At 35.7% G+C, this 23,509-nt stretch overlaps 1 protein-coding gene across 1 annotated transcript in view; it reads left to right on the top strand.

The window, feature by feature from the left end:
- Positions 1-23,509, top strand: part of COL12A1 (collagen type XII alpha 1 chain) — a 118,239-nt gene that overhangs the window by 15,197 nt on the left and 79,533 nt on the right. Inside the window, exons 6-14 of the mRNA XM_090282670.1 lie at positions 104-367; positions 544-708; positions 1,369-1,542; positions 3,513-3,803; positions 3,969-4,571; positions 5,658-5,930; positions 10,494-10,766; positions 12,335-12,607; positions 20,994-21,266. Of these exons, the coding sequence (XP_090138796.1) occupies positions 104-367; positions 544-708; positions 1,369-1,542; positions 3,513-3,803; positions 3,969-4,571; positions 5,658-5,930; positions 10,494-10,766; positions 12,335-12,607; positions 20,994-21,266 (2,589 nt within the window). The remainder of the gene's footprint in view (positions 1-103; positions 368-543; positions 709-1,368; positions 1,543-3,512; positions 3,804-3,968; positions 4,572-5,657; positions 5,931-10,493; positions 10,767-12,334; positions 12,608-20,993; positions 21,267-23,509) is intronic.

The following is a 23,509-nucleotide window of genomic DNA, read 5'->3' as shown; positions in this document are numbered from 1 at the left end:
ACTGATTTAAGGAGCCAACATTTTTGCCATGTTAGCTTGTATTCCTTTAATGATGGATTGATTTAATAATGCATCATTTAAAAATATCTCTAATGTATTTCAGAATGCTCTGTCAGTGCCTGGACTGATTTAGTATTCCTTGTGGATGGCTCATGGAGTGTTGGAAGAAATAATTTCAAGTACATTTTAGATTTTATTGCTGCTCTTGTGTCTGCTTTTGACATTGGGGAAGAGAAGACAAGGGTTGGAGTCATTCAGTATAGCTCTGATACCAGGACTGAATTTAACTTAAATCAGCACTACCAAAGGGATGAGCTTCTTGCTGCAATTAAAAAAATCCCATACAAAGGTGGCAACACAATGACAGGTATGTTTTACAAATTTTGTTATTGTTGAAAATGTATGAAAGACCTCTTTGGGAAAGAAATGAAGCATTGCACAATTATCACATGTTAAGTAATTTTGAAATTAATCACAGTTTTTTTACTTTGGCAGAATGGTGTAGTGCAGGGTGAAAGAATGTAATGTTTCTTTTCATTTCAGGGGATGCCATTGATTACTTAATTAAAAATACTTTCACGGAATCTGCTGGAGCAAGAGTTGGCTTTCCTAAAGTAGCAATTATTATTACGGATGGCAAATCCCAGGACGAAGTGGAAGTTCCAGCGAGAGAGCTTCGCAGTATCGGAGTTGAGGTTTTCTCTTTGGGTAGGTCAAATTTTGTTATTTTCATTTTAGAACTTTTCAATACTTAACGCTTAGGAAGATGAAAGGTTGACTCCTCAGGAAATGATTCTGTTAAAAGTGTAATTGCATTTTATAGTGTAGTATTAAGCCACATCATCCCTGAGTAAAAATTTGATGTTTCTGTTTCTCTAATGTAACTCCCTTAGCATATGCATTAAATGCGGTGGTATTCACATTTTTTGCCAGCCCTCTACTTTTCAAAGAATGTTGCCCAATGATTCTAATAAAGATCCTCCTTGTATTATCATTAAGTGTTTTTTATGTTTTCTGTATTATGTAATACTTGAAGAATTTAGAGGGTTCCATCCAGCTCATTTAGGACTCTGGAAGAAAAAAGTATTATCTTTGCAGATGGCAGGGACAAATGATGGCATGGTCAGGATGGAGGCCCACTCTGTTTTACTAACCATTTGTTTTCATCTTCGGCTGGCCACTTCACATGAAATTATAAAATGCCTTCGTCATTTGAACAATTGCACATTCGTTATGAAGCAAAGCATTTCTGGTTTATGACTGAATAAAGATTTGAAAATGTCTTCACTTGTGAAAGACTGAGAAAACAAAGATCTCCAATTCAGCACATTTCTCATTTTACTTTATCCTTTTCATTTTGTTTTTAAGGCATTAAAGCTGCAGATGCAAAAGAACTCAAACAAATTGCCTCTACACCTTCACTAAATCATGTTTTCAACGTGGCCAACTTTGAAGCAATTGTGGATATTCAGAATGAGATCATCTCCCAGGTGTGCTCAGGTGTTGATGAACAACTTGGTGAATTGGTCAGTGGAGAAGAAGGTGAGTGGATTGTTGTGTGTTCCATGTATTAGCCTTTTTCATTATTTGATACCATTTATAGCTTTACAGGTATCCAGGAGGAGACTCATTCACTCCTCCATATCTCCAGTGATTTGATTCTCTGTGTACTCTACTAGTACAGTTTTTTGGTTACTCAACTTATTGGTATCATTTGTACTATTTTCCTCCCCTCAGTGGAACATTAAATGATAAAATATTTCTATCATTGTAAATTTATTTAAAATCTTTTTTGGACAAGTTTGACTTGCTCTTCTTCTCTAAGATCATTTTGTACACATTGAGTGTCCATAATTATGCCATTCAGGTGCTTGCTTTAATTGTCTTACACTCTGTGTTAAATAAACACTGACAGTTTGGGGAGACATTAACTTTAGCATTCTTCAGCTTAAACTAATAACACTACAACACTGGTTTTATTAAATGGTGAAGGAAAAGAGTTTTCCATTATCATATTCTGAATCATGTTTTCAAAGTGTTAAGAATATTTCAAAATCAGTCAGTTTGACCCTCTTATAGCTGGGAAATGTTTTTATTTTTATAAGTTATTGCTTCTGAATACTTGGGAGGAAGAGAAGACATTTCATAACTTCCTTTCGGGTGTTAAAAAGTCACAATTTCCATGACTGTTCTCTTAGCCTGAGAACTGACAACTGATTAAAGATAAGTTCTAAATAGCTACATCTTCAATTACATAAACTGTTTAATCTCCAAACCCCAAGTATTTTGGGAGTGTTCATTGGCCCTAATTCTTTCAGAGCTCCTCATTACTTCATGGGCTCCAAATCCTTTTCTTTGCTTTAATTGCCTAATGTCTGACTTTTTTGATCAGTATTAGTACCACTCTCTACCCCACTTTTCTTTAATTCACCTCTGTTCACTTAGTCTTTGAAATATTCTAATTCCTCTTCATCTTCACGGGGGTGCATGTACCAGAGAAGGCCAAACTTTTGTTTTGCCATTGTTGAAACTGCTCCTGTGTGGGGTGCAGACCACATTGCAGGTGCTGTGTATGGTCTTCTCTCTTGTTGGCATTTGCCTGTGATTTCTGTTCCCTCTACTGTCTCTGAATCACTCAAAAGTTTTGGTCATACTTCTAGCTGGCACATTCATTGCTTCCTTCCCACGATCTCTTACTTCTTTAGATACCAATTTTATGTGCTATATCCAATTGCCTTTTTGAGGAGATGATGAGTAAACTTGGACTTGTTTTATCATCTACTTCTTGCAGGCTGATGTAACAATAAAACTCTATCTTCTGGGACATTGAATCCATTGACAAATATGAAATTTTGAAGATTTACTCTGAAATATATTAAAGTACTTTATGTTTTGTGTTAAGTACATGACTGTGTTCTACAGTGAGTAAGGATAGAAATTTTTTAGATTTCTATCTTTGTCAGTATGTACATTATAAGCCATTGTTTCACTATCTCTTGTTGGTGGCATTATGGACATTGTTGAACTATTTATTACCTTGAAATAAGAGTGAATGAAACTGTTTAAAATGATAAAAACCTGTCATTTTGAACTTGCTAAATTCTTTGCTTTACTTGGAATACTATAAAGTGTCTTTTTAAAGATTATAGTTTTATTCTTATAGTATTAATAAAAGGAAAAAATTTCTGAAGCATTAACTCATTTATTTAACAACTATTATCAATGTCTGAGAATAAAGGAAATGAAAATCTTGGTCCCAGAGAAGATTTAGGCATTAGATGTCCTATCATTATTTTCTTCTGAGGACTTTCTTTTTTCCCTACATGTCCCGACTTCCTGACTAAACATCTGGCACAGGTGGAAGTGGAAGATAGGGGTTGGGCAACACTTCCTGATACATTGATGGTTAATTTAAATAAGGAGAATTAAAGGAAGGTCCAAATCTAAAGACCTAATTAATAGGGTTGCATTCCACTGTTTTTTAATCACTGCTCTGCTTGTTACTATTTTAGTTATTGAACCTCCCTCAAATTTGGTTGCAACGGAAGTTTCATCAAAATACATGAAGCTAAGTTGGACCCCATCTCCTAGTCCAGTGACTGGCTATAAAGTCCTCCTTATACCAATGACCACCGGAAGCCGACAACATGCTTTGAGTGTGGGGCCTCAGACAACCACACTCAGTGTTCGGGACCTCTCAGCAGACACAGAATACCAGATCAGTGTTTCTGCCATGAAGGGACTGACATCCAGTGAACCTGTTTCAATAATGGAGAAGACTCAGCCAATGAAAGTTCAAGTGGGTAAGTTAATAGGTGGATCACTGGGTTTGGAATATGTGACGGTCCATTTGATAGTATGTCTTACTGATTCATATTTAATTTTAATCAAAATATTTGCAACATATAGCTGTATTTTAATTAATTCATACTTGCTGAATTTTGTTTGGCTTTCTTTCTTTCTTACAGAATGCTCACGTGGTGTGGATATAAAAGCAGATATTGTGTTTTTGGTTGATGGTTCCTATAGCATTGGGATTGCCAACTTTGTTAAAGTTAGAGCCTTTTTGGAAGTTCTCATCAAAAGTTTTGAGATTTCACCAAATAGGGTACAGATAAGTCTTGTCCAGTATAGCCGAGATCCTCATACCGAGTTCACTTTGGAAAAATTCACCAAAGTTGAAGATATAATTGAAGCAATAAACACCTTCCCCTACAGAGGAGGATCTACAAACACCGGAAAAGCGATGACTTACGTCAGAGAGAAAATATTTGTGCCTAGCAAGGGTTCAAGAAGCAATGTACCAAAGGTCATGATTCTTATCACTGATGGCAAGTCTTCGGATGCTTTTAGAGATCCTGCAATAAAACTAAGGAATTCAGATGTTGAAATCTTTGCAGTTGGTGTGAAAGATGCTGTTCGCTCAGAATTAGAAGCTATTGCTTCTCCTCCTGCTGAGACTCATGTGTTCACAGTGGAAGATTTTGATGCTTTTCAGAGGATATCTTTTGAACTCACACAGTCCATCTGCCTTAGAATTGAGCAAGAATTGGCAGCTATAAAGAAAAAAGGTTAGTTGTCTCTGTAGAGTAAAAGTTATCTCTTCATGAACAAAAGAATTTTTGGTTTTAAAATTGTAGATAATATACTTCTTCAATTCTTTTTATATACAGGAAAAAGTAACTTTTCTATTTTATTAAAAACTGTTAAAGTTAGTTTATTTAACTTTGAGATGTGACTTTCTCTTAGACATTTTTGCTGTATAGAGTCATGAGATGTTTCTGATCCTAGAACTTCAAGCAGGGCTAGGAACCAGTTTTATCATACTCATTTATCATATTTAATTCAATAACCATTAACTGAGTGTCTACCATGTGCTGGATGCTGAGCTACACCCTTTAACTCAAGGACAGCTAGACTATAGTCCTGGACCTTTGAATTATTTTATGCACTCCCTTTCCTGGACCATTTTTGGGTATTCTTTCTTACATCTGGACTTCCTTATCCCTCTTGTTTTCATCTGTCCAAGTTCCTTTTTTCAGCATTTAGTTACACATCTCATGTTTTTCATCAAGCCTTTCTTAATTGCTCTAGTGCTATAACATCACTTTGAGTTATTTGACATTCATATGTACTGCTTTGTTTTGTTGGTAACTTTACATTCTCTTGTCTCTCCATTTCTTTGTATGTCCCCTGAGGATAGGCTGTGTGCTTTAAACATTGCTTCTTCCTATGTTTTAGTTTAATAATTATTCTTTCATAAGGAAAAAATTCTTAATTATTACATTGAAATAAAGTGTTTACTATCAAAGATTAGTACATGATTGCCAGAGATGAATGGGAGTATTTTGATGTTTTATTTTAGGTCTTTTACTATGCAAAATCCCAATTGTGGGCAGGATCATTGTGTTACTGCTTTGTCTTAAGAAACTCAAGATTCAAATTCGATTTTAATTAGTCCTTTAAACCATATAACATAGTATTATGAATGGTCAAGGCACCTTATCAGGACCTCCTTGTAGGGCTGTGAAAGGTCTTGTGGGGAATATTTACTCTCCCAAATGACTATACGCCATTTCAGAAACATGTATTCATTAAGTCTACTTTTGGTTTTTAGGTTTAAAAATTTTAAACTATGTCCTTCTTTTTCTGATTAGCTTATGTACCTCCAAGGGATCTTAGCTTTTCTGAGGTGACTTCTTACAGTTTTAAAACAAACTGGTCACCTGCTGGAGAAAATGTTTTTTCCTATCACATCACTTACAAAGAAGCTACCGGGGATGATGAGGTCACGGTGGTGGAGCCAGCGTCGAGCAGCAGCGTCGTCCTCAGCAACCTGAAGCCAGAGACCCTGTACCTGGTCAATGTGACTGCGGAGTATGAGGATGGCTTCAGCATCCCCTTGGTTGGAGAGGAGACCACAGAAGAAGGTGTGATGGGGTTTCTGCCACTGTTTTCCAAAAACTAGCAATTTATTGTAGAACAAAGTTACCATTTGAAATAACCATCTGCTTTATAGTTCAGAATTGTGTATGCCCTTGTAAGAATCAGCATCTTTAAGATACAGAGTTCATAAATCTTTTTAAAAAGAGATAAAAAAAACTTTTAAGTGGGAAACCCTAGACTTTGGTAAATTTGAGGTTAAGAGACATGGAGAACTGTTAATAATTATGGAACTGACTCGTGACATACTGCTTATCCAGCATTTTCTGCCCCATGTTTCGGGAGTCTCATGCTCAATTACTTCTGAAACTGACTTACTTTATCTATGGATCTGATGAGAAATACATATTACCAAATTTTTTCTTTTTTAATTGTGGCAAAGTTTATATAACATAAGAGTTACCATTTTAACCATTTTAAGTATATATTTAGTGGCATTTATGTTGTTGTGCTACCATCACCACATCTTTCTCCAGTTTTTTTGTCTTGCAAAACTGAAACTCTGTAACTGTTAAACAATAAATCCCCATTTCCCCTTCCCACTCTTCCACTGGTAAGCACTATTCTACTTTCTGTTTCTATGGATTTGAGTACTTTAGGCACCTCATATGAGTAGAATCATACAGCATTTGTCCTTTTGTGACTGGCTTATTTCACTTAGCGTAACATCCTCAAGTTTCATCCATGTTGTAGCATGTGTCAGAATATCCTTTCTTCTAATGGCTGAATAATACCTTGTTGGATGTATACATCATGTTTTGTTTATTCATTCAACCATGACAGATACTGGGGTTGCTTCCATCTTTTAACTATTGTAAATAATGCTGCTGAGAACACGAGTGTACAAATTTTATCAAATGTTTTAAGGTGTGTTTGTTGAGATGTGCTTGTTCTCTTTGCTAGGTAGAATTGAATATTTTCTGGTTCATTTCACTGCATTTGACTTTTAAAAGGTACTGATGAACCTGGTTAGGAGGACTAAGACCAGACAATTGCTCTTTAATATAAATATAGTAAATATTATGAGATGTCAACTCTCCTCTATTCTAGCTGGGGATAAGAGAAGAGTCTGAAACAGCAGAGGGAGGAATTTAAGATAGTTACAAAGAAGTATTTGTGGACAGGGAAGGCGCATGTTGACATACATTGCTGATAAAAGCTAGAGAATATTTTCTATCTGAAAGATTTTTCAAATAAAATTGACTTTTCCTTTTGTGCATGGTTTAGATATCTTTCTACCTGAAGGCCAGTAAAATACACTAAATAGCCTAAGGTGTCTTATGATTTTTTTAAAAGTATATTTTATTGATTATGTTGTTACAGTAGTTCCAATTTTTTTCCCCTTTGCTCCCCTCCGCCCAGTACCCCCCTTCCCTGGGTCGTGCATATAAGTTCTTTGGCTTCACCCTTTCCTATATTATTCTTAACTTCCCCTGTCTATTTTGTACCAACCAATTATGCTTCTTAATCCCTGCACCATATCTCCATTTCTCACCCCACCCCCCAGCTGATAACCCTCCAAATGATCCCCATACCTACGATTCTGTTTCTATTCTGGTTTGCTTAGTTGGATTTTGTTTGTATTTTTTAGATTCCGTTGTTGATACTTGTGAGTTTGTTGTCATTTTTGTGTTCATAGTTTTGATCTTCTTTTTCTTAAGTAAGTCCCTTTGACATTTTGTATAATAATGGCTTGGAGATGATGAACTCCTTTAGCTTTACCTTGTCTGGGAAGCACTTCATCTGCCCTTCCATACCAAATGATAGCTTTGCTGGATAGAGTAGTCCTGGTTGTAGGTTGCCTTTCATCACATTGAATACTGCTTGCCAGTCCCTTCCTGCCTTCAAAGTGTCCTTTGAGAAATCAGCTGATAGTCCTATAGGCATCCCTCTGTAAGCAACTCTCTGCCTCTCTCTTGCTGCCCACAGGACTCTGTCTTTATTTTTCACCTTTGGCATCTCAATCATGATGTGTCCTGGTGTTGTCCCCTCTGTGTCCAGCTCACCCGGGACCCTCCGTGCTTCCCGGACCTGTATGCCCATCTCCTTCACAAAATTTGTGATATTTTCCTCATTTTTTTCAATTCTTGCTTCCTCATTCTGTACTGGTTGACTTTTCTTTTCTTCCTTATGTTCCAAAATCATTGATTTGAACCCCGGTTTCCTTCCCTTCACCATTGGTTTTGTGTGGATTTTCTTTCATTTCACTCAGCATAACCTTCATTTCTTCTCCTATGCATTTGCCATACTCAAGCATATCTGTCAAGCATCTTTATCACCAGTGTTTTGAATTCTGGATCTGTTAGGTTATCTCCTCATCGCTTAGTTCTCCCACTGGAACCTTGATCCATTCCCCCTTTTGGGCCATACTTCTCTGTCTCCTCATTCTGAGAGGCTCCTGTCTTTGTTTGCCTCCATGTCCCAGGTAGAGCTGTTGCTCCTGTTACATTGTAAGGGGCGGAACCTTAGGGATTCGTCAGTACAGGGTGACCTGTTTCACCACGTTGTGGTGCTGTATGTGGGGAAGGAGTCTTAGAGGGAACAATGCTGCCTGCTCAGCACTTGCCCCTTTTCCAGGCTCTTCTCCCACTTCCATATGGCACTGGCGCCTCTCTAGCTGTTGCCCTGACTGTCGTTCCCAGAGTGGGTGGGTCTGTGGACACTCTAGGACTGTGGGGGCCCTTTTAACAAGCGGACTCTGCTGAGAGACCTGCAGTTTCTGCCTCCACCCCAACCTCCACTGGTCTGCACAGTCAGAAGCAATGAGGCTTGATTTTCCCTGGTGCTATGAGGTCGGTTGAGGAGCTGGGAACACTTCCCAGGTGTCCCTCCTGACTTTTTGAAATGTGTCATGGCGCTTTCCACTGGCCTGCCACTGCCAACACTGCTGCTGCTGCTGCCACCACACTGCATCCTCTCTGCCCTGGCTCCACCCCTCCTATCTGTCTGGATGAGTATTTCTTCTTTATATCTTTGTTTGCTGGACTTTCATGCAGTTTGATTTTCTGGAACTTCTGGTTGTTTCTAGTTTTTAGGTAGTTGTATTTCTTCTTATTTGTGGAGGGAGATACAGCACGTCAGTCTAGGCCTCCATCTTGGCTGGAAGTTGGTGTCTTATAATTTTTGTGATTGTATAACTTAGAAGTCCATCCTTAGAAATTTGTGACTTCCTGATGATTTCTCTGTGACATCCACATTACCTCTTCATGAATCTGGTACTTGTTCTCAGCACTTTGGGATGGAGATGGGAATATGTCTTAAGAAGAAATTTTAGCCTCAAAGGTTTCTGAGTAAGGTGACTACATTCATATATACTCTAGGTTTTGGTTATTGGGCTACCACAGTAGAATTTGGTAATGCCTTTCCTGTGCTATTGGTCTGCAGTGAAATCTGAGATTTAAAATTTCTTGAGTCAATAAAGAAATTTCTGATGCAGAACCTTTATTAAACTAGCAATTATTGAGCTTCCGACAGGTGTCAGGTACTAAGATAATTGATTTCCATGAATCATCTCATTTAACCACTTCAATAATCCTATTAAGTAGTCACATTTTTACTGTGGGATAATCTGAGGCTCAGAATTACACAACTGTTAAGCTTCAGAGCCAATATTCAAACCCATCAATTTACTTCCTCATTTTGAAGGATCAATTAGTTATTTTCCTTGTCGTGAAAAATGAACCATGGGTGCAGGCCTGTCAACAGCCATTTCTTTTTTTACTTGCGAGCTATAATTTCTTTCTCCTGGATGTGTTGAGTACTTAGGTAAAGTTGTAATTGTGTGTGAGGTGCATGCAGGCATGTTGCACTGTGGTTTCACCCCAATAGGTTGAGAAGACAATAACCTTTTGTTCATTTCTTGAATATGTTGTCCATGTGGACAATTTTTTCATTAAACAAATAGGTCATTTATACATATTTACTAACCACAAAGCCATGTTCTCATTTGGGTTTAATCAAAATCTATGATGTTGCCCACATTGCAATTGAACCTAAAAATTTAGATCTAACTAGCATTCAATAAGAATCTATAATGTGTTTAGTCCAACACATGAATGGTGTAATTATTCTTCAAGTCAAATAACTGTACAGATAACAAATTTGTTAGCGACTGACTGGAGAAGACAGTTCATTCAGATGGGTAGATATGGTAGACCTAGGTGTTGGGTATTATTTTTCTACTCTCCTGAGAAAATCTGATGAGAGTGAAAGCCTTGGTTACTTACACTTGAAGAAACAGAAGGTATTTACTTTTTAATTTTATGCCAATATGAATTCATCTTTTAATAGAGTATTTATTCTAAAAGTTACTATTATGTATGCCTCTTTATTTGATTAGAAAATTAATAATACTTAGTCTGTTTCTGGATATTGCATTTGTTTGTTGATTCAGAATCTAGTTAATGTCTTGTTAAATGAATGCAGTACCCAAGATGTTTGTTAAAACACTGCTTATGAGTTTGTTTAGGGCAATGTTATACTTTAGTGGTCAAAAGCTAGTTTTGTATTTTTCATATAAAATCAGTAAACTTTTTTTTTTTAAATTTCAGTAAAAGGAGCACCTCGAAACCTAAAAGTGACAGATGAGACTACAGATAGCTTTAAAATTACCTGGACTCAAGCTCCAGGGAGAGTTTTAAGGTACAGAATTACATATAGACCAGTTGCTGGTGTAGAAAGCAAAGAAGTTACTACTCCAGCCAACCAAAGGAGAAGAACCTTGGAGAACCTGACTCCAGACACAAAATATGAAGTCTCTGTAATTCCTGAATATTTCTCAGGACCTGGCTCTCCGCTGACTGGAAATGCAGCCACTGAAGAAAGTAAATATGCTGACCATATGGTAACAACTAAAATCTTAGACTGCAGGAGAGACTTTGGGCAGTGCTCAGGATACTATAAGCCCCGAGACACTTGGTCTCAATTATCTGAGTACTCTAGACTATAGTCCTTTTAGACTTTAGTTACTCAAATTTTTGACTTATTCATAAGAGTACTTATTTGTGTCACTAGAACTAGAATGCTATGGCATGGTATAAATATTCCTCTTAAAATATTATTAATTATTTTAATATAAATTTAAGGATGGCTAAGGATTAAAAATTAAACTGTTATGCATCATTGAATCAAATTATATACACTATTTCTTCAGAAATATTTCAAAATATTAACTTAAATGGTGTAGATTCTGATATTTGCGGTCAATTATTAATATTTAATGTTATTCATTGAGAAAAATTAAAGCATTCATAATTTTAATTTTATTCCCTATTTTTAAAGTTTTAATATAACAATAATATTAATAATATATTAGTAATAATGAACAGTTATTAAGCACCTGTATGTGTCAGGTTCTGTTTAAAGAGCTTTTAATATATTATCTAATTTAATCCTTCATAGAGTCTATGAAGTTGTATCTGTTATTCCAGTTTTACAAGGAAATCGAGGCTGAGAAAACTAAATAATAAGTCAGACCTGTAAAACAGTGTATCTGAGTTTGTGGGCTTTGGTGTCCTTGTGCAGACATTCAGAAGGAAAATCCATTCTAGCTCAGCCTGCATCATTATTTCCCTCCCAGAGTAACCTACCTAATGAGCCTTTCCTGCACAAAGCTTTGTCTTTCCACCTGCTTTCTTCCTCCCCTTTTCCCTTTGGAAAATCACTGCTTCCCTTTTTCTCTCTCATTGGGGACCTAGGGCTTTTTGTGCTGGGCATCATAAAAAGACCCAGTGACTTCCTATTTTTCTGTTTTCTGGGGTAAAATTGGCTGGCTGTTGTGTGCGCAGTGGATAGTGTCACAGAGTTGGGTACCTTGAGACCCTTCAGAGACTACACAGCCACACTACCAGTTAAGTCATGGAATGCCAAACATAGTTACAAAGGGATGGGCAGCCCCTGAGTCTTATCCAAGGCTAGACCTCTTTTAGGCCATTTCCTTTCTTACATAATTTTTTTGTGAACAGCATTATTTTTACCATTTTTATCATATTAGTGTATTTCCCGGCCATTACATTTAGATGTTCATAGCATTATGAGAATAAACCCTTTTTTATTGAAGATTTCTTAGGGGAGTTAAAAACATTGTGATACTAATCAACATATATATATTTTATAGTGGTTTGTTTCACTTTTAGAGAAAACCTTGTAGTTTTTTACATGATAGAGTCTACACACATGAAAGATTTTTAACTCTGTAAACACAGAAGAGGATTTGGATGTCTTTTGCTTTGTTTCCTCTACCACATGGGGCCTAGTTTACAGTCACAGTTACCATGTTTTCACCCAGGGTATAAATTTAATTCCACACACACAGATGCATATAAAGCAAAAAAGGTTTTTCAAGTCATTTTATTAAATAATGAATGTTGATTTTTTTTTTTTTTTAATGAAGTTAGAGGGAACCCAAGAGACTTAAGAGTTTCTGACCCTACCACATCAACTATGAAATTATCTTGGAGTGCAGCACCAGGAAAAGTGAAACAGTATCTCGTCACATATACACCAGCGGCAGGAGGTGAAACTCAAGAGATCACTGTGAGGGGAGGCACAACCAATGCCGTGCTGAGAGGATTAAATGAAGGGACACGATACACCTTATCTGTGACAGCCTTGTATTCATCTGGTGCTGGGGATGCCCTTTTGGGAGAAGGAACAACACTTGAAGGTAATCACTGTCGTAGTATATAAAAATCCCTCAGCTTGTCCGTGATTGCATTTAGGAAACTTAAAATTTTTTCAGTGAATGAAATATAGAAATGTGCAATTCTTTCTCTTAAAAGTTATTTGTACTGAATAGTGAGTAATCATAAAACCACTTCTTATTCAGAGATGTAGAATATAAGCAACTGAAAACTTGAACTTGGTTCAGAAGAAGTGTATTGGAGAGTTGGGTGCATAATAAGGCCTTAGAAATGTGTCTGTAGTGCCAAGGGTTGGTTAAGTGGAGAAAGCTGTGTGACACTCAGCATAAGAAGGCAGCATCTATGGGAGAAGAGGGTTTGGCTAGTCCAAGGTCACACAGCTGCTTCTCTCACCCAGGAGCAGATAGGAACCCTTTTCTGACTCTCAGCCTCTTTACATTCACCATGTGGGAAAGCATAATAGCTTGAGAAAATCGAAAATCTGAGTTTCTGCTTGTCTGTTTTCCAAATGTCCTCTAATATTTAGTTGCGTGTTAGAAGTTCAAAGCTAATATAGTACTCAGTAAGAACCATCAACAAGACTGGAGCTCTTTTCTTGGTTCTCTAGAGTAAATTTTTGGAAGGCTTCATCACATCTTTTAGGATCTTTTGAAATTTAACGACAGCTTAGAGTTAACTTTCCACAACTAAAAAGTAAGTCATGTAGGAGAGAGAAAAATATAAATTTAAGTTAATCATAATGAGAATGAAATATAATGTTTAAGAGAAATATCAGTGGATGGTTACAATGGTGAGCCAGTACCATAGTTCGGGGCCTTAATAGAAAATCAGGCATAGCTTTCTTTCTTGCTATCACTGTCTTTTAAATGACTTATTTAAAGATGGTTATAGGAAGAAAACAAATCTGAAGTATCTTTTATGATGTGAAATCACAATGATATTTGGCAAAAAAATTTGATGGATCCAGGAGTTTGTAGGGTTTAGATGTTTTAATTAGCAGAGACAAAGCCTACAGTAGGCAGTTTTGGTTAAAGCTTCAAGATTTAGTCAAGAATTAAAAACAAATAAACATAAAATATTCTAATAAAAATTCTCTGTTTTACTGATAAAGACTTTAATTTCAGTAGCCCATGAAATTTATTTTTAGAACACAATGTAAAGGAAATATTAAATACTTGTGTGTAGAATACTGATTACCAGAAGAGTCCTGGTTTGGTTACTGAGCCATGTGACACCTTGAAATAATTCCTTAACCCCTCTGAGTCTCAGTTTATCCTTCTATAAAGAATGAATGATCATTATTACTCCTCCTTTCAGACTTGTGGAGGTCAAATGGGAGAATGTAAGTGAAACTCTCTGGGAGCTGTAAAATACTATATATATAATTTTATCAAAAAGAAATAACATTAACTTTTGACCTGATATCTAATACTTTCATATTCCAGAGATATTGATTGGCTATATTAAAGTTTTGAAAAGAATAAGAGTTAGAAATAGAAATTGCCTTAATTACAGAGACATAATCCACATCATAAAAGCATGTGATCTTTACATCTGGAGCAACATCCAGAATTTCTAAGATGTTTGTCCTTTTCTTTTGACTTTCTAAAGTTCCCTTTCTCCTGTGCTTTCCAGAGGCTTTCAACATAGATTATTCATAGGATTTTTACAAGCATAAACTTCTAAGCTTTTATTTTTTACAGAAGAGTTGTAGATTATTTATATTTGTGAAAATCTCTCTTATAAGAACCATCTTGGAAATAGTAATCATTTTTCTTTTGCGTGAAACTTTTAACCTTCTGATATTCTTCTGCATTTTCTTCCTTTAAAAAATATATTCACATTTAACCAAAATCTTCTTGATTCTAAAAATTATAGCATTTTTCTAAGATTAATATATAAATAAACTTTGAAAACAAAACACACATTTTACTTTAACAGCAAACAAAATCTGCTGGGCTGTGATTTTTCTAGGCTAAGTATATAGTTAAATAGTATAATTATATAGCTTTGCACAAGTGGTATAGAAGATCTACCAACTTGTATGCAGATGTCAGTGTGTGCTCTGGCGCATATTTGATAAAAAATTATCTCTAAGGAAAATACACAAGTAGTAAAATACATTTTAAAATTATTCTTTTTCATTTCCTGAGAAGGAGACAAGCTAGATAGTTTGCAAGTTTTCTTTAAAAATATAGTTAATTCATAACTAAATTGTCAAAATAATTTTTTTCTTTTGTTTACACCATGCTCTTTACCATGGTGAAGGATTACATTAAATGCTGCCGGTCTGATTTTATTAACATATTTATTCCATTGCATTATGTGTGGTAACCTTGACAAGTATGTGAAAGCATAGTTGTGACTAAATTAAAATAATAGAAGATTTTTGTCCCTGGTTATTCCATTTCATTTTATTGTAGTAACTCAGCCAAGTCCACATACCATATACAAGAATAGGACATGATGGTAAATGCAGAGGATGGAAAGCCCAGAAACAAAGCCAGGCCGCTGCTGCTGAGGGCTGCTGTTTTTCTAATCTGTTTTTCTCTTGGGAGAGGAGGTGGTAAGAGCCTACCTTGAAGGAATGTTTCTTTCATCGAGAGGCATGGATCAGCGGGCAAGAGCATTCTGAAGGTTGAAAATTTTATAGTTTGCCCGAAGGGCATTCTATTCAATTCAGAAAGAATTGAACAAATATTTAGTGTGCTGTACAACCATCCCTAACTTGACTCTGTTCCCTAGTGCTTTTTTGTAATGCAGCCAATGATCAGAAAATTTCCCTGTCCTTGGAAGAGAGATTTATTAGCATTGGCATTGGGGAAGTCCACGGCTGGCTCTAGTACTGTATGAAGTAGAATCACAAAGGCAGAATTTATTACTATTTCATATTCAAACTTCAGAGGAACCTGAGCGCAAATCGTTAGTTTTGATTGACATTGTTTTTTCCCTCCTTTGTTGTTGTTAAATTAGATTTAATATTTTTACTAAAACACTGTTGTTAGATGCAAATACACTTTAGGTTTGGTAGAACTTTTACTTGTCACTGGTAGTGTTTAGAGAGAGGAAAACCTGTTCTTATAAACCTTGAACTGAATAATGTCCATTTTAATTCAGAGTTTTACCACAAAGAGATGAAAATTTTAGAGTTGTTTTCTGGCTGTGGAAAACATGACTTTTCAGAATATCCTTTGTTTCAGTTGCCATAGCAACCTGCCAGTGTCCCAGACATGAATGGCTTCCTGTACACCACACCAAGCTAACTCAGCTGACATTTTGTTACAGTCAGGTTTTTTGCACATCAAGGAATTCCTCTGCATGATGTTGGGTAGTAACATGGGGCCTCTTCAACAAAGATTAAACAAGGCCTCTGTTTTCCTAGATTTACTGCTGTCTCATAACTTGAATAAATCATATATTCTGGGTATAACCACTCTAATCTTTCCGGGGAACTAGCACAATCACCAAACAGTTATCCATATTCTTTTTTCTGCAAATCAATGGCTCATCATAGAAAAATTGAAATCAAATTGGAGAAGTCACAATTGTGGAAGAAATGTCACTGGCTTTGAGGTTGAATGGCAATTTAATTGTTAAAAGGTTTTTAAGAAATATGTGTTACTTAAAGTAATAAAGTTCACTTATCAATAGTGAACTTTGTCCTTTTGAATGGTAGCTCTAATCATTGATTGTAAATCAAATGTGTTTCCACATGAACACTATCCAGAAGCAGGTCTTCTGTATTCTGCTATGGAAAGTTGGATGACTTTTGAGTTAAGCTCTAACGGAAAAGACAAATTGATTTAGAAGAGGGTTTACATTACATTTTCAATTTAACTTCTATTTTTGAAAGTGGTATGTGAAAGTCAATGAAAGCTGGCTGGAACAATCTATAAGATGAAATACAGTTTCATTTCATTATGATTAATTTTTCAGTTATCATCATTGGCTAATTTGTATTATAATTATATTTGAATTGGATGATGATTTGCTTTTCAGAAAGCAAATGGAAAAGGGCTGAGGAAACATAGGAAAGTTACTTAAACTCAGGCATTGGTTCTTTGGCCTCAAATATGGAAAAAAGTAGAAATCAACCCCTGTGGATGTTCAAATCATGAGAAATGCACCTGTGTAAATTACTTCCCACAGAAGAAGCACGAAGATGCGTGCAAGCAGGCATGAGAAAAATGCCTTTTGAACTTCTGTTAATACACTTTATAATCAAAGTGGAAATGCTGAGTATCAAAATTTCAAAAACTGATGAATTTTGTATGTTTAAATTTATGATAGAAAGGCATTGTTATTCTTTATTCCTATACTGGTACTATGCTGGGGAGAATAGGGTAGAAGGGAAAACTATTAAGAGGAAATCAAAGGAATAAAGATGAAGGCATACCATCAATGTAGAAGATGACTTCTTTGAAATGATTGTCAGAAATTCTGTTATTAGAGATAGAAGTAATATAGAAAACACAGGCATATAGTCTAGAATTATAAGGTTAAACTTATTATTGAAAACAATATCACTTCAGTAAAAAGCTTGAACAAACCAAAACATTATAAAATAAACATTTGTAAGTCTTGGGGCAAAAGGAAAGGAGGAACTCAGGGAGGGAGGGAGCCTTTGCTCGAACAGATGTTGATCCAGATTTGGGGAAAAGCAGTGACAAAGTGGCAAAAAGTCTACTGGAGCTGATTTCTGTTGACAGCCACCATTGCTATGCCTTTCCCTTTTGAGGAACAGTAATCTTTCCTGGAGAAAGGCTACAGGCTTGTCTTATGACATCTTTCCTTTCTTAATCCTCTCTTCTCTTATATCCCAAACCCAATCGATTGAAACCAAGACAAAATAACTCTTCCCATAGTTTTGATGTCTGAAGTTTCTTAAACTGGGGACAAAACCTGTCATTCAATATATTAAACCAAACTTAATACCTTGCTGGGTAATAGTTGGATTGAACTTCATTCACATGAAAATGCGATCAACTCTTGAATAAGAAGCTTATAGGGTGGGGCAAAAGTAGGTTTACACATGTTTGTATGGGAAATAATACAATAATTGATAAATAATTATACAAAAAAAGACTGTGTTTCACGTACTCACACTGTAAAACTACTTTTGTGCCACCCTGTATATTGAGAGCTGTTTCCTTTGGAGATAGGCTGGAGGGGAGGAGAGAGTGGTGAGCATCCCATATGTGTTTGGGATGAAAAGGATGTGATGAGAAACTTCAATCACCTTCTTAATTCTCTGAGGGTCAGCATTTACCCTATTTCACTACCTAAACGGTGATTTGTTGAGCATGGCCAGAGACCCGTACAATGAACCATCAAGCAGTTGTACATGGCATCACTGTGTCCAATGAGTTTGACCAGTTTGCCTTCATCACACATTTCTTTATTTTGAAGGAGTCTCATTGTAGAGTAAAAGCAAATGTGAGAGTTCCTTGCCACACTGATCAAGCAAACCTTCCAAATAAGTGTCTCTATAGGCCTCAGAGAAGGGAAGCAGAAAGAAGGAAAAAGAAAGAAGATAAGAATAAAAAGTAGTAGAGGAACTAGAGGAGATTTAGAAAGCACCAGTGCTTAGGTATATCTCCAGATATCCCAGTTTAATTGGCTTGGGCGTGGCTTAGTCTTTGGCTCTCCAGGAGATTCCGTGTATCTGATTAGATCTGGTCCAGTTACTTTGCTCCTGAGGACCCCAGGACCCCAGGGCTGGTGGTCTGCTCAGCTGGTTGCACATCTAGTTTCAAAACCAGCTTGGCCACTTGGCAGCCTGCCAATTAAGTCATAGGGTGCAATCTGATTACTTCTGTTTTTCTTTTCTTTCTTTTTTCTGTAATCTAATATTTGGTTGAGCCAAGATTCCATTTTAAAAAACTTCAAGGGTTGTAAGTCTGATAAACTTCACTGTCATGAGTATATCATATTCTCAAAATTCTTGGGTGCCATGCAACAAAGAATACCCAACCCTCCTGTATTTTTCAGAAAATAACTTTATCAATGTGTTTGACAATAGTATAAACTTAATATTTAGCTGTGTTCTTATCAAACTGTCTGACGTACAGGAGGCCCATTGAAGTGGTTTAGTTTTTTCAATCTTGGCTATTGGATTGAGTTGTCTTTCTTCTTCCCTTTGATTCTATATTGCTTTGTCACTAACATGGAATATTGCAATGCCCATGCCTGCAAATAATGCCTTATATGACACATGCAGAAACTATAATTTTTTTGAGGATCTTTTCTGTAATTGAGAATTTAGCATTCATTTGATTTAGTGGTGTTAACCATTAATTAGAACTCAGGAATATCTTTCAGTTACTATTTTATTTGTATTTTAAAAAGTGATTTTACAGATTCTTTTTAGGACACTAATTAAACATTGCAAAAAAGTCTTTATTGTAATTTTACTAGTATTTTGTTCTAGCTTTACAGGTCTTGAGAGTGTTAAAATGGTTGATTAAAATCCATGGGAATTCTTGTTTAGTAATCTAGGCTCCTTTTGTTTGTAGCTCAGAAATGTCTTTGTGAATGTATTTCTGCTTCAAACACAATCCTCTTTATTATTTTCTCACAGTGAAATCATTAGCCTGTGTTTGTGAAGTTGATGTCTGTTGTCATGGAAATATCACAAATTCAGTGCTCTAGAAAGTAGGGGGAAAATAGGCTGAGGAGCACAATCTTTGGGAAGACTAAAAGCTAAAATTATTGTTTGTAAATTACTCCAGTGTTAATTCGGAAGATAATTCCCCACAGTCTACCTAACTTTGTCTTATATATATATTTTTGAAAGGTCATTAATACAATTTTTAGTTCATTTAAATTCAAAGTAAGATTAAGTACAATTATTTTACAATAGCTGTTCCTAATGCAATTTAGGAAATTTAAGAGGAGAGACACATATGAAGAAAGGCTCTATATCTACAAACATGAGCTGCGCATGTAAAACTTAGAGCCCAGTTGTGGGGATATCAATGATTAAAAAACAAACAAACGAACCTAAACCAAACCAAAGAAAAAGTTTGTTTATATTCCTGTAAGTAGAGAAAAATATGAAAATTTATGGCCATTTAAGTAGCAAATAAAGGTAAAGAAGATCTTTAGATGAAATTAGCCTCAAGTACTGAGGGGAAAAAGTGAACATGTTCTTGAAAATAAGTATTCTTGCTTACAGTGGAATACATAACTAATTTCCCTCTGGAGATGAAATTCTTGTCAGCTGTTAAAGTTATTTATAATGGAGTTAGAATTTTCCATTTGCACTTGGGGTCTGGTAGGTTGCCCAGCTTCTGTTTTGTTTATTTTTCCCCTCAAAAATGTACCATATATGATAGGTTTTTGTTCACCCAGATTTCTTTTTCATTCATTGTTATCTTTAATTATTGTGTTGAAATTTAATTGTTTAAGTATATTTTTGATATCTTTACTTTTATTCTTTGATTCAAGTAAAATAATAGCCTTCAAAATTATTGTAATAGCATTAGATATCATTTTCTGGAATATACAATTATTGGTAAAATGCATGCTGTAGAAGCAGATAGTTTTATATTTATGTCATACTGTGGCATAAACCCTAGTAAAAGTAGCCAATATAAAGTGACCCATATATTTAACTTACATTTAAATTATGGAAAGTGAGGGTTTTATTGGAAGACATCTGTGCCTCATATTAAGTTGAGGTTTCCACATTTTTCCATTGGGGTTGTATTTTCTTTTAATGAAAGAACCAAAATTTAGTAGCAGACATTTTTGATCAGCTAGAACAAGTGGTGTGTTTTATTTTGGTGACTAATGCTTTTAGGTTTTCCAGAAGAATTGGTGGTTTTTAGTTTCATTAGGGGAAGCTGTATTGAATATTTGCACTTTTGCTTTTTTAACTGCATTAGTGAATAGTTTCCATCAAAAAATGATTGTTGGAATCAAGGTTTGTAAGTGATATGAAATTGTTGAAGTTATTGTAAATCATACGTTAGAACTGAGCTTATTTAAGTTGGATCAGAGAGGAAAAGATGATGGTAAAGAAATAGAGATCTTTGTAAACGATGGGCTAAGTTATAAGGTGGACTAAAATGCGGTAACGTTTTGGAATTTAGATGCAGTTTTTCTCTGGAAAACTTTCTGTTAGGCATATACTCCATATTTGGATGTCATCCTTGTCCTGAAGGACCTTATTCTCTGACTGGACAGATGGGAGCCATGGTGATAGGTAGGAATCAGATATAATTCTTAAGTTTTATTCCATCAATCTGTCTCACTGGCAGAACAGGACAGTCAGCTCAGAAAGGAGAAAAGCAACTTTAGACAAACTGAGTTTGAGTCCAGCAAGTTAGGATGTCTACCAGGATGAAGGACTTTTTACATATGGAGTAGCTATTAAAAATGATCCCCCTTTAATTTCTATTCTAGAACGTGGTTCACCTCGGGATTTAATTACTAAAGATATCACTGACACATCCATTGGGGCTTATTGGACATCTGCTCCGGGAATGGTTCGTGGTTACAGGGTCTCATGGAAATCACTTTATGATGACGTTGAGGCTGGAGAGAAAAGTCTTCCTGAAGATGCAATTCATACTGTGATAGAAAATCTGCAGCCGGAGACCAAGTACAAACTTTCTGTATTTGCAGTTTACAGCAGTGGAGAAGGAGACCCTGTGAATGGAGAAGCCACAACTGAATGTAGGTAACATCACAAGTGTGTTTGTGTGTGTGTGTTGGTGTTACCTAATAGCTACCAGCTAAAGCAACATGAAGTTGAAACACTTGCATTTTTTTTTTTTTTTTCTTTGTATGATCATTGAGGACTGAAAGATTAGGACCTTTAAAGATTGTGGTTTAGCTTTGGCCAATGTGACTCAGTGGGCTGGAGCATTGTCTGATACACCAGAAGGTTGGGGGTTCGATTCTTGGTCAGGGCACATATCTGGGTTGCGGGTTCCGTCCCTGGTGCATATAAGGGAGACAGCCAATCAATGTTTCTCACATTGATGTTTCTCTCTCCCTCTCCCTTCTTGTCTCTCTAAAATCAATAAATACTAAAGAAAAGAAAAAAAAAAGAATGTATGCCTTGGCTGGTGTGACTCAGTGGTTGAGTGCTGGCCTATGAACCAAAGGGTCATATGTTTGATTCCCAGTCAGGGCACATGCCTGGGTTGTAGGCCAGGTCCCTGGCTAGGGACATGCAAGAGGCAACCATACATTGATGTTTCTCTCCCTCTCTTTGTCCTCCCTTTTCCTCTCTCTAAAAATAAATAAATAAAATCTTAAAAAAAGAAAAAAGAATATGGCTTAAATTCAGGTTTATTTAGTATTGAAAATTTATATAAAACTTTGGAATTTGAATTTCTTCTAACTACCCATATTTCTCTCTTCCCACCCTCTTCCCTCTCTCTCTTTCTCTCTCTCCTGGTGGAATGATTAAATAGATAAGAAAATCAACTAGTTAAAAGAGCAGGAGCTATGGTGACAAAGGGAATTTGGACACATTTATAGCTATATGTCCTTGGGCAAGTTAATCTTCTCTGACCCTCTATTTTCTAATCTGTAGAATATAGTCTCTTAAGAGGACTGAATGAAACAACAATATGCTGAGTACCAAGCAGAGTGCCTGGCCATTTAGAGATGATTGGTAAATGATAGTGGCTATTGAGTCTATGATTATTACACGCTCTAGAGTAATCCTAGATTCTTTATTTCTACTGTAGTTAGTAAGACTAAGTCAAAAGTCCACTTAGTTTTCTGGTAGATCTGATTTACATTAATCTCACTAATATCCTTTCTTGTGAATAATTTTGAATGATGTAACATCATTTATTATCAGCTGGCTGATGAAATAGGTGTCCACATTTCTAAATTCTCTTTCCTAAAAAGTCGTTTGTTAGCCACGGGCATTTCTCAAAATTTGTTGGAGGAAAGTTTACTTCTTTTGTTTGGGAAAATTTTAGAACAAGAAGAAAGAATAGGAAATTCTTACATTTCTTTTTATTAGGAAGAAGTGGAAGAATTGGGTGTTTTTTGTTTTTTTTGTTTTTTTCTGGCAAAGAACAATTTCACTTAAGTCCTATATCTTGATTTTAAGTTATTCTTAAATGAAAATCTTTTGGTCTGAGTTGTCTGAAGAAATCATCATTCCTTTGTGAATCACTGGCAAACTCAGCTGGCTATGTCTAAGCTTAAATTTGAGTTAAAATTAACAATATTTTAAAAATAAAACTCATTTCAGATAACTTAAATAGACAGAAAAATGTATTTCTCAGATATTCACGTGATTTGTTTACATAGTAGTAAATAAAATCTTGTGTTTGAATATATTGGCTGATATTATTGAAGAACCTGGCAGAAATTCATTTGTTGTAAAGAGAAGCCATATAGTAAACTTAGACCAGATATGATGCATCAAGCTAAATGTTTTTGTAGGAATAAAACTGAAATTCATCTAGATGAGAAATTATTCAAGTATATGTATTTAGAGAGAGAGAAAAAAAAATTGGAACTCTCTTGTATCATGTCTTCTTCCCAAAAGACTGTTTTCAGTAATTTATTTAGGATTGAAAATCTCCACAAGGGACATATGTTAGCCAAAAGCAAATATGGTAACAGAAATCCTAAATAACCTTTCATCTCTAAGAAGCTGAGCATCTAAGAAATTTTCAGTTTTTCTTGGCCAGTTGATTGATTTAAAGGTGGGGGAAGAGAGGCCTCTTTTGAACTGGGAACAGACTAGGCAGGAATGAAACACATTTTACAGTGTGCCAGTTGCTTAAACATCCAAGCAAATATGAGAGAAACCAGGAATTTTTGTTTGTTCTACTAGCATTTTGTTACTGTTTTACTTTGCTGTCTTTGTGGAAAGTAAAGCAGTTCAGAAGGCCCTCTGAGAAATCAGAATCAGATGTGGTACTTAGGTGGTGGATGAATCCTGA

This window comes from Furipterus horrens, unplaced genomic scaffold (assembly GCF_987537825.1).
Source record: "Furipterus horrens unplaced genomic scaffold, mFurHor1.1.pri manual_scaffold_6, whole genome shotgun sequence".
Classification (NCBI taxonomy): Eukaryota; Metazoa; Chordata; class Mammalia; order Chiroptera; family Furipteridae; genus Furipterus; species Furipterus horrens.
The sequence above is the reverse complement of the archived record's forward strand: the minus strand, read 5'-3'. Positions and strand labels throughout refer to the sequence as shown.